The sequence below is a fragment of the Silurus aristotelis genome, assembly GCF_946808225.1.
Source record: "Silurus aristotelis genome assembly, chromosome: 16".
Lineage (NCBI taxonomy): Eukaryota > Metazoa > Chordata > Actinopteri > Siluriformes > Siluridae > Silurus > Silurus aristotelis.
Window position 1 is genome coordinate 25,362,101 of NC_139589.1, and position 12,500 is coordinate 25,374,600.

The 12,500-nt window shown below is 37.4% G+C and overlaps 1 protein-coding gene across 8 annotated transcripts in view; it reads left to right on the top strand.

The window, feature by feature from the left end:
- csf1rb (colony stimulating factor 1 receptor, b) overlaps positions 1 to 12,500 on the top strand; it is a 19,323-nt gene that overhangs the window by 1,537 nt on the left and 5,286 nt on the right. For all 8 annotated transcript variants that reach the window (XM_083565505.1, XM_083565507.1, XM_083565508.1 and 5 more), the window contains exons 2-9: positions 5,330 to 5,440; positions 9,058 to 9,345; positions 9,538 to 9,674; positions 9,850 to 10,012; positions 10,365 to 10,557; positions 11,077 to 11,198; positions 11,300 to 11,424; positions 11,922 to 12,048. In XM_083565505.1, coding sequence (XP_083421631.1) covers positions 5,380 to 5,440; positions 9,058 to 9,345; positions 9,538 to 9,674; positions 9,850 to 10,012; positions 10,365 to 10,557; positions 11,077 to 11,198; positions 11,300 to 11,424; positions 11,922 to 12,048 — 1,216 coding nt within the window. In that variant the 5' untranslated portion in view covers positions 5,330 to 5,379. The remainder of the gene's footprint in view (positions 1 to 5,329; positions 5,441 to 9,057; positions 9,346 to 9,537; positions 9,675 to 9,849; positions 10,013 to 10,364; positions 10,558 to 11,076; positions 11,199 to 11,299; positions 11,425 to 11,921; positions 12,049 to 12,500) is intronic.

A 12,500-nucleotide genomic window follows, 5' to 3' on the forward strand; every position in this document is an offset into this window, starting at 1 on the left:
CGACAGTTCAGGAAGATTATTGATAAAACTCGCTGCTGTAGGTGACGTGAACGTGTTTAACACGGTAACATGGTGAGGTACTGATGCAGTGACTGAGGCAGTTTTTAAAAGAGATGAGATAATGATCTGAAATAACTTCAAAATGTGGTATTATGACTATATTTCTTATTTTTTATCCAAATGTTAATAATAAATCAAGAGTGTGTCTCCACTATGAGTGGGTCCTCTAACATTCTGATTAATTCTATTGAATCTAGAATGGACACAACTGCTGCTCTTAAGGAGTCTTCCTGATTATCAAAATAATATTAAAGTCACCAACAATTAATGCTTTGTGTAAAGAAGCAGCTAAATTTGTGATGAAATCTGCAAATTTCATCATAAATAAATAGATAGATAGATAGATAGATAGATAGATAGATAGATAGATAGATAGATAGATAGATAGATAGATAGATAGATAGATAGATAGATAGATAGATAGATAGATAGATAGATTGATTTGTTTAAATCAAACACATAAGAAAATGACTTCTATTAATTTATTCTGTGTGCACAACTAAGTGTGTGTGTGTGTGTGTGTGTGTGTGTGTGTGTGTGTGTGTGTGTGTGTGTGTGTGTGTGTGTGTGTTTTGCGTCAGAAACTGTTACACAAAACCCTTTTGAAGAGGAAGTTAGAGAAATTCGTCTGAATCAGCACAAAATAAATAGATTGGAGTTCAGCTGAGTTTTAGTCTGAGAGACATTTATTTAATTTATAATACCGTATAACAGCTTTATAACTGCTGACCACACACCCTACTGACCACACACCCTACTGACCACACACCCTACTGACCACACACCCTACTGACTACACACCCTACTGACCACACACCCTACTGACTACACACCCTACTGACCACACATCCTACTGACCACACACCCTACTGACCACACATCCTACTGACCACACATCCTACTGACCACACACCCTACTGACCACACACCCTACTGACCACACACCCTACTGACTACACACCCTACTGACCACACACCCTACTGACCACACACCCTACTGACTACACACCCTACTGACCACACATCCTACTGACCACACATCCTACTGACTACACACCCTACTGACCACACATCCTACTGACCACACACCCTACTGACCACACACCCTACTGACTACACACCCTACTGACCACACATCCTACTGACCACACACCCTACTGACCACACACCCTACTGACCACACACCCTACTGACTACACACCCTACTGACTACACACCCTACTGACCACACACCCTACTGACTACACACCCTACTGACTACACACCCTACTGACCACACACCCTACTGACTACACACCCTACTGACTACACACCCTACTGGCTACACACCCTACTGACCACACACCCTACTGACCACACACCCTACTGACTACACACCCTACTGACCACACACCCTACTGACTACACACCCTACTGACCACACACCCTACTGACCACACACCCTACTGACTACACACCCTACTGACCACACACCCTACTGACTACACACCCTACTGACCACACACCCTACTGACCACACACCCTACTGACTACACACCCTACTGACTACACACCCTACTGACCACACACCCTACTGACTACACACCCTACTGACCACACACCCTACTGACTACACACCCTACTGACTACACACCCTACTGGCTACACACCCTACTGACTACACACCCTACTGACCACACACCCTACTGACCACACACCCTACTGGCTACACACCCTACTGACTACACACCCTACTGGCTACACACCCTACTGACCACACACCCTACTGACTACACACCCTACTGACCACACACCCTACTGACCACACACCCTACTGGCCACACACCCTACTGACCACACACCCTACTGGCTACACACCCTACTGACCACACACCCTACTGACCACACACCCTACTGACCACACACCTTACTGACCACACACCCTACTGGCTACACACCCTACTGACCACACACCCTACTGGCTACACACCCTACTGACTACACACCCTACAGACCACACACCCTACTGACCACACACCCTACTGACTACACACCCTACTGGCTACACACCCTACTGACCACACACCCTACTGACCACACACCCTACTGACCACACACCTTACTGACCACACACCCTACTGGCTACACACCCCACTGACCACACACCCTACTGACCACACACCCTACTGACCACACACCCTATTGCAATTCTTATAAATAACCAAATTTAAAATGATTCTATTTATTTGGAATTGAATGAGAAATTACAAAAGAAAGAAAACAGAAAGACACAGAGTCTAAGAGAGAGAGATTATAGAAAATAAAATTTAATAAAAAATTAAATCTGGCATATAAATGTGGGTTGTTTTTTTATTAATTCTTTTAAAGAAACAGATTGTCTCATTTCCAATGGCATTTATTACAATAGAAAAAATAAATAAAATCTCAGCATGTTATAAATGTGTGGGTTAGATATGTACAGTACATTTAACTTCCTAAAAAAATAATTAAATAAATAATTAACAGTGAAATATTAAAATAAATAGCATTTAAATGTAATTCATTCTAATTATATTCTAATTATGCACTTTTATTCTAAAAGATTTTTACATACTAAGTATAAATGATCATTTATGACTTTTTACCGTTTTCCACTTTTAAAGAATTTTTTCTCAATGTAAAATAATTAATTTTTATTTATAGAAGCTGGAAGTTTATCCTGTGGGATAAAGTCCAAATTTTGTCCACGATCTCCTGATGTCCCTCTGTATTTCTTTCTTCAGTTTCAGACCAGTGGTTTATTACAACTTTATTTCCACCAACACCACTGATTCTGTGAACTGAAAAATTCTACAAAATTATGTAATGAATTTTAGAAGCTTCTGTTTGGCCAGTGATTATAATGAGGGGTTAAGGAGAAGTTGATTGAGGAGATATTCTTTAGCTAAATAGTTTTTCACTCTGTAATCCATGAGAATATCCACAACTCAGCCACAATCTTAGAAATAGAGAAAGAAAACTCCTTTGTAACAACTGAAGATACCAAGAGCATCTTTACAAACATCTGTATGTAAATATAAACATTTTGGTGAGCAGATACAAATGAACTTCCAGAATTCTTAGCTAAACACCAAGACAAGAAAAAATCACCAGGTTAATTAGGCCAAACATTGAGATCTACATCACCATGAGCTGAGAGACTGCCACACATGGAAGAAGCTGCTACTAAACTTCAAGGCGTTGGAGTGCAGATGATCAGCAGTGCTTTGGAGGAGAGTTCTCTGATCCTCTGTGTGCAGTGATCAGCTCTCTGTAAAGTATGTAAAAGCGTGAAGATTATCCAGAACCCTGAGACCAGTAAAAGTTCTTACCCTGAAGAATAATCAGAGTCTGCTTTAAATTTAAGAAATTTAAGCAACACAGCTGAATCGCTGACTCACTCATTCTAATCTACTAAAGAAAACTAACTAATCTATTAAACACATTTTAAGTAAAATCCGATCTAGTAAATAAAGTCTGAAAAAACATGTAGGTGATCTTTTTTAGAGAAGCAACATTGTAAGTAAACACCCCGATTCTCTTCACACAGGAAATGTAGTGCTGTTTGTAAAACTGAGTGTGAATGTCGTTAAGTCGGCGTGTGGAAAAGTTCAGTACAATTTATAAATTAATTAAATAGATTTATAATATAGAAATGAGGTATACAAACTGGCTGAGCAGCTCTGGTATTGCAAACGTGTGTGTGTGTGTGTGTGTGTGTGTGTGTGTGTGTGTGTGTGTGTGTGTGTGTGTGTGTGTGTGTGTGTGTGTTTGTGCAGATGGAGCCCACTTTGTCCCTAATAATGGCCTCTCTGAGCATCCAGAGTGCAGCTTCTTCTCTTTTTTTTTTTTTTTTTTTTTTTTAGTCTGACCAGATTCCTCTTTCTAGATCTACCACACCCACAACACACACACACACACACACACACACACACACACACACACAGCTGCAGAAACCACACACACACACACACACACACACACACACACACACACACACAAACACACACACACACACACACACACACACACACATACATACATACAGCTGCAGAAACCACACACACACACACACACACACACACACACACACACACACACACACACACAGACCACAGTGTTGTTGCATCCTTAATGTAACAGTTGTGTGATTATTAACAAAATAGAATAAGATTTTAATGAAGCAGAAAATACAGAAATAAAGAACAAATGGAAAGAAAATGAAAAAAAAATTGAGAAAACAGAAGAAAACCATACATTTACAGATTTCTGTTTTAATGCTAATATATTTATAAAATATTATAATAATCAGAAATAAAAATAGGATTTAAATAATTTAAAAAAAAAAACTATTATTTTCTGAGTGAAATGAAATATAAATGAATAAAAGGTTTCTGAATCAAAGAGATGGGACAAAAAGAAAAAATGTAGAGGTTTAAGTTAATAAATATAAATATAAATGTAAAGCAAAATTAGATAATAGACAAAGGGGAAGGTGGGGGAAAATTAATATTTATTGAATTAATGCAAAAAAATTAAAATCAATATAGAAAATTAAAAAGATTCTCATTAATTACTATTATAAGAGGCTGGAGATGTCTTTTTATTTTTTTAAATATAGTGTATAGATTTTTGCCTTAAAATGTATCTTGAAAATAAAAAATAACCGAAAAAAAAAAATGCAAAAAAAATGAAAATGAAAAACACTGAATTTCTTCTGTGACAATATTTTTGTTTAATTTTTTTATTTTCTATTGAATTTTATTATGTGTTGATTTGACTGCATGACATCACCTGTACACACTGCAGGAACATAAACTATTCTCCACATTTTTACAATAAAAATGTTGTAAAAAACAAAACGAAGAAAATAAAATAAATAAAATATATATATATGTATGTATGTATGTATGTATGTTTTTTTGTTGTTGTTTTTTTCTCAGTGATTTCAATTAAACAAGAATTAATGATCATTACACCTGTGGATTTTTCACAATTCTACAAAAATTGTATTATATTTTTAGCATATTATTCTTATTGAATTGTAGCTAGCACACACACACACACACACACACACACACACACACACACACACACACACACACACACACACACACACACACACAAAACAACTGACCAAAGATGTGAGAAGGAAGTATGTGTGTGTGTGTGTGTGTGTGTGTGTGTGTGTGTGTGTGTGTGTGTGTGTGTGTGTGTGTGTGTGTGTGTGTGTGTGTGTGTGTATTTAAAGCTGTGTGGTGTCTCAGCCGTTTCAGAGCTGAACCCTCAGAAGATTACAAGATGATCCGAGAGATGCTTTATGCTGCAGTGATCGTCCTCCTGCTGCTCATCAGCACCCAAGGTGAGAATACACACACACACAAACACACACACACACACATTTATCTTTATATCTTAATTTTTTTATTATTAATTAAAAATTGTAGGGTTACAGTAGGGACAAGTTAAAAAAAATGTTTAATTTGTAATTTAAAGGTGTATAATTCTATTGTATAATTCAATAAAGGCATAAATATGATAAGTAAATGTATAAATAAACAAGTTAAAGAATAACATGATATAAAACTGTAACTAATCATTTATTACATAAAAATATAATACAACATTTATATATAATATAATATTTATAATATAATATATATACATAAATATATGTATATATATATATATATATATATATATATATATATATATATATATATATATATATATATATATATATATATATATATATATATATATATATATATATTTATATATATAAATAAACATTAATAAATATATACAATTTATAATAAATGTTAATTACTCATATAAATAGAAAGATGCAGCGCTCCCACCGCTGCGACCCGGGTTCGATTCCCGGTCAGGGAACCATCCCCAGCCACTCTCAGTGCCGGTCCCAAGCCTGGATAAATTGGGGAGGGTTGCGTTAGGAAGGGCATCCAGCGTAAAACATGTGCCAAATCAAACGTGCGGAGGATCCGCTGTGGCGACCCCTAACGGGAGAAGCCGAAAAGAAAGTTAGTTAATTACTCATATAAATAGAAACATAAATGTTTTATAAAAAGAATAATGTCAAATGTAACTCACTCAATTCAATAAGTGTGTGTGTGTGTGTACAGTTTTCTATAATGTGAAAAACCTGTTAAACCTGTGAACTGTGTGTAGAAAGGTGTGTGTGTGTGTGTGTGTGTGTGTGTGTGTGTGTGTGTGTGTGTGTGTGTGTGTGTGTGTGTGTGTGTGTGTGTGAAACAGTTGCGGTAAACAGAAAGACACAGAGAGAGAAGTGAGAGTGGGAATGGGAAACAGCCCCTTAAGACCACATTCTCCCACTGCAATGTGTTTCCTGACGCAATTCGTCCGTTTTCCCTCAAACACACACACACACACACACACACACACACACACACACACACACACACACACACACACACACACACACACACACACACACACACACACGGCTGTTTTACTGAAGCCAAAATTCGCTAACTGCCACATACCACTTTCACAAGACCTCAAGCTACTAATATTGCACAACATACCTGTCTGTCTGTCTGTCTGTCTGTCTGTCTGTCTGTCTGTCTGTCTGTCTGTCTGTCTGTCTGTCTGTCTGTCTGTCTGTCTGTCTGTCTCACCCGTAAACCTCATCACACCATGTCAGGTTCTTCCCCAAACTCTTCCCACAAAGTTGAATCCACACCTCTCTGTACGCTGTAGCTTCATGATTTCCCTAAGAACTGAGATTCCCAAACCCTGCTCCAGCATGATGATGCTCCTCTGCACAAAGGCAACTTCATGAAGACCTGGCTGTTGGTGTGAAGGTTAGAGTTGAAGAACTTGTGTGTCCTAATGTCCTTAACCATAACAACTTTAGGATAAACTGAAACTGGAGACTCCTTACCTTCTCCAACATCAGTTTCTGATCTCATTGATGCTTTGTATTTTAATGATCACTAATCCTCACAGCCACATCATAAAATCTAGTGGAAAGCCTTCACTGAAGAGTGGAGAAGTTTATTACAACAACAAAGGGGGTGAATCCGTGGTGAGATGGCACATGGTGTGATGGTCAGGGGTGCACATAATTTAGATTATACTTGTAGAAGTTAATGTTTTGCTGCTGATGGTCTGAAATACAGATGAGTTCAAAACACACACACACACACACACACACACACACACACACACATACACACACATACCTGGCTTATCTTCTGTTTCTTGTTCTGGAAGTGTGATAGTGTGTGTTACAGTGTTCACTAATATTGTTTGAACTAGTAACACACACACACACACACACACACACACACACACACACACACACACACACAGTAACACACACACTGTAACACACACTGCTGTATGTGTGCTCTCTTTAGCGGACAAGGATGTAGTTGATCTGGGGGTGAGTCCCTCAGTTGCGGAGGTGGAGAACCTGTCTCTGTTTGCATCTCAGCCGACTGCATCCGTGTCTGCGTGCTGTGGCATGAATGAGCTGAAACAGCTCGTTCTGGAGCAGAAGGAGACACGAGGAATGCTATCCGAGACAGCAAAGCTTCTCATGCAGATCGTCCAGGAGGACAAGGAGGAGTCTAGTGTCCAGATGGAGATCCTGAAGCTCCTGCGAGCGATGAAGGAGACACAGGACACACAGCTCACACACGTGGGGAACATGGCACGTCAGCACAGTCTGCTCGTGGAGAACCACCAGGCTTTGCTCTTCCAGGTGTCCCGTATCGGCTCCATGGTGCAGGAACGCTCCCAGCAGAGCCAGTGAGAACCAGCAGAAGCTCTAAACCATTCTAAAGCTCGACTGTAACTAACCTTAATTTGTTCCTTCACTACGATGCGAGTGAGAAATCAAAATGGTAAAACTATGTGTATGAAACTTCCTCAGTGTAACGCTCATTCCAGTTTTCTTCCCTTCTCTTTTTTTTCTTTTCTCATTTCTGCCAATAAAGAATGATAATAATGTGGATAAAAAATCGGTACGAACCTGATTGGTTCAGTCACTGCTACCTAAAAAATTTACAAAGAAATTGTATTCATCTCTTTCATTTGGTTTTTTTTGTACCTGCATTCACATCCTGTTTATTTTAATCCTGCATTTTTCATTATATTCATTTTATTTTATTTTATTTTATTATTTTTTTTTTTAAGATGCTGACTAAGCTAAATCAATTAACAAATGTTTAAAAAAAAAACCATTTTAACTAATGTTAAACTAAAATGTATAACAGAATCTAATACTATGTACTTAAAATGTTCTAACTTTAGTTTTAAGTTTAATTTTAAGTTTTTTTCTTGATTGTAATTTTATCTGATTGTGAAGCAAATTAAAAAAGAAATAAAAAAAATATATAATGCTTAAAAACCTAATGTGTTTTTCTCTTTTTTATCATGCTGACAATTACACAAATACACTGAAAATATTTTATTCATTATTCCAACCTGTTTGCTTGCAGATCGTAAATCAGATAAATAATAAAATAAATAAAAATGATATTCCAAAATATAGTGCATTTTTTTACTTTTTAACATTTTAATATGTTAATAATAACAATTATATTTTTTATTAAAAAAAATTTAGTCAAAACATATTTTGCCAAGTCATAATATTTTTAAATAGTTTGATAAAATATGATATTTTATTTGTTAAAAAGTTTTTCATTGAGATTTTTTTACTGTTTTTAAAAAATATATATATTTTGTATACTTTTATATAGATTTCACAATTTATTTTACCAAAACAAAATGTATATTTAGGTCCAACACATTTAGTGTACTTTCACTCAAAAATATTTTCTTCTTTTTGTTCTTCTTCTTCTTCTTATTATTATTATTATTATTATTATTATTATTATTATTATATCATTATTAATATTGTTGTTTTTGTTGTTGTTCTGATGTTAATGATGTGTTGTGATGTGATGTGTTTTCTGTTTGACACAGATGCAGCAGATGTGTTTGAGGTTCCTGACAGCAGCCTGGTGATGGTTCAGGAGGAAGAGTCAAAAGTCCTGCTGAGATGTTTACCCATAATTCCCAGCTTTACACACTTCACACTCCACAAGGCAAATGGATCTGCTCCTTCTCCTCATCTGAACTTTTCTCTTGATCCCAAAAAAGGTATAGAAATCCAAAATCCAAGGCCGAGTGACAGCGGCGAATACGTCTGCAGTGTGCGAGTGAACAAAGCATGGAGAAATTCACCAGTGTTCAGTATCACCATCAAGAAAAGTGAGATTTCACACAAACACATACACATTTCTCTGTGTGTGTGTGTGTGTGTGTGTGTGTGTGTGTGTGTGTGTGTGTGTGTGTGTGTGTGTGTGTTAATATTGTAATTGATTGTATAACCCTGCATCGTGTCCTTCCGCTGTCTAAACTAACAACTAAACATCTTCATGTCTGAATTTTTTGTGAGATTAGAAGTGCGTTTTCCTCCTGCCGTGTTTGTGGAAGTAGACGAGTGTGTCCGAGTTGTTGGAGAGAAACTGCAGCTCACCTGCAACACCACCAACCCCGATCACTCCATCAAGATCCAATGGCAAAACTCCAACAAGCAGGTGAAGAGATGCTGTAGAAGGACCTGCAGTACTAGTGGGTCCTTATTTGTTTATTTATTTATTTGTTTGTTTGTTTGTTGTCTTGTTTAATTGTAAATGTATTTATTGAATCATTCATTAGTTTATTTATTTATTTAGGTGTTTCTTTGTTTCTTTGTTTTTATTAATATATCAGATACTTAAGGACAAAATTAGGGTGAAGAAGACTGGAGATGTGGTTGAGATGGAGAGTGTGGTCACTCTTCCTTATGTGAACATGTCTAACGCTGGGAATCTGACCTGCATCGCCACCAACAGGGCGGGAAAAACCTTCAGCATCATCTCACTCCGAATCGCAGGTAACGACTCGCACTTTTATTCCAAATTCACTAACAATCACATAGACTTCTGCAAAACACACAGACTTTATTACACTTTATTACACTTTAGTACACTTTAGTACACTTTAATACATTTTACTTCCCAATTTTTACCCTATAATACACTTTATTACAAATTATTAAACATGTATGTATTCATGCAACATACATAACATTATAACAATACAGTCAGATACTTGTAAAAAAGATATGGGTGAAATCACATTATTTTATATTTATGCACTTTATTATTGTGTCTGACTGTATATATAACTGTGTGTGTTGATTGCTGAAGTGTGTGTTTTATTTTATTGTATTCTTTGGGGAACAGAGGAATCGTTTGTGTCTCTGAAGCCGATGAAGCCGAAGGGTCTGAATGGCACAGTGGAGCTGATGGAGGGAGAGACGCTGGAGCTGATGGTGGAAGTCGACGCTTATCCCACCATCCAGGATGGGAGGTGGAGCACACCACGGCCTACAAACTCCTCCACCTACACTGAGACGCTCTCCACCATCCATAGAAGGTTCTCCAGCATGTTCTAAACCTTCACCTGAACTCACCTGGTTCAGTTTCACAACAATGAGATCCATTTTACAATGAGCACATACAGACACAGACAGATAGAAAGGCAGGTGGACAGAGACAGGTATATAAACAGACAGACAGACAGACAGACAGACAGACAGACAGACAGACAGACAGACAGGTAGATAAACAAGCAGGTGAACAGACAGGCAGACAGACAGACAGACAGGTAGATAGACAGGTAGATAGACAGGTAGATAGACAGGTAGATAGACCAGCAGGTGATGTTATTCAATAGATTTTTATACTTTTTATATTTTATTAACAATAATAAAGGTGTGTTTTGTTTTCTTCTTTTTTATTTATTGTATAGAAACTAAGAGCTGTAGTGTGTGTGTGTGTGTGTGTGTGTGTGTGTGTGTGTGTGTGTGTGTGTGTGTGTGTGTGTGTGTGTGTGTGTGTGTGTGTGTGTGTGTGTGTGTGTACTGCAATACTGACATTCATTCCTGTGTGATAGTTACAGACAAATCGCTTCACTAATCATCAAGAGAATCAGAGCGGATGAGAGCGGCTGGTACAGCTTTAACGCCAGGGGTGCCAATATTTATGCAACAACTTTCTTTAAAATCTATGTCTCCCGTAAGTGCAAACACACACACACACACACACACACACAAACACACACACACACACACACACACCTCTAGATTCAGACTCTTCTGACATATTTCATTGTGTAGATGTTTCTCAACCTTCTCCTGATCTCTGGACATCTCGCATTTTCCTCACCATCGTCATAGCAACCACTGTTACAGGAACGCTGTTCTTCATTTTGTTGGGAGTGTGTGTGTACAGGTGTAAACAGGTACCTGTTATTATTATTACTATTATTATTATTATTATTATTATTATTATTATTATTATTTAGATGAAGCTTTATTATACAGCTCTGTGGAATACTGCTCTCTGATTGGTCTGTTTGGGCACAAAGTCTTGAAAATAAAGATTATTCTAAAATAACTCATGTAAGGAATTAATGAGCGTCCACCAGCCAATCAAAAGTGACGATTTACTTTTTATGTTTTATGCTAAAAATCAGGACATAAAAATGAAAGCTGTAACTGAGACTGTATTTTTTAACACATTGTTTTACTCCAGAAGATCAGAAGATCAGGATGTTCTGCTGCACTGCTTACGCTTCACATTAGTTGGCCTGGAAACTATGAAAAAATGAGACATAAAATGTGATTTGATATATATATATATATATATGTGTGTGTGTGTGTGTGTGTGTGTGTGTGTGTGTGTGTGTGTGTGTGTGTGTGTGTGTGTGTGTGTGTGGGTGTGTGTGTGTGTTTACAGACACCAAAATACGAGATCCGGTGGAAGATCATTGAAGTAAGTGATGGAAATAATTACACATACATTGACCCGACTCAGCTTCCGTACAACAGCGAGTGGGAATTTCCCCGAGACAGACTGACGTTCGGTAACTTCCTGTTCATCATCTCCACGATTTACATCATCACTTTATATTAAACATCTTTTATCATACTGCAAATTTACTGTTTCTACAATTCAAACATTCCTCTATTATTACTTCCTACACATGTAAAACAATGTAGCAATGGAACACCGCCTCTAGTGGACACATGGTGGACTAATCAGAGTGTAGCAATGGAACACCGCCCTCTAGTGGACACATAGATCATAAATCAAAGTATAGGAATGGAACACCAAATTCTAGTGGACACATAGTGCCCTAATCTAAGTGTAGAAATGGAACACCGCCCTCAGTCATACATAAAGTCCAGTGCTCTACATATTAATAAGGACAGTATGTATGCAGTATGTACTCATTATACACTGTAAAATAAGCTCAAGACAAAATGTTTCCATTGTGGACATTGTGGGTTCAACAAACACTACTCTGTCCGGAGT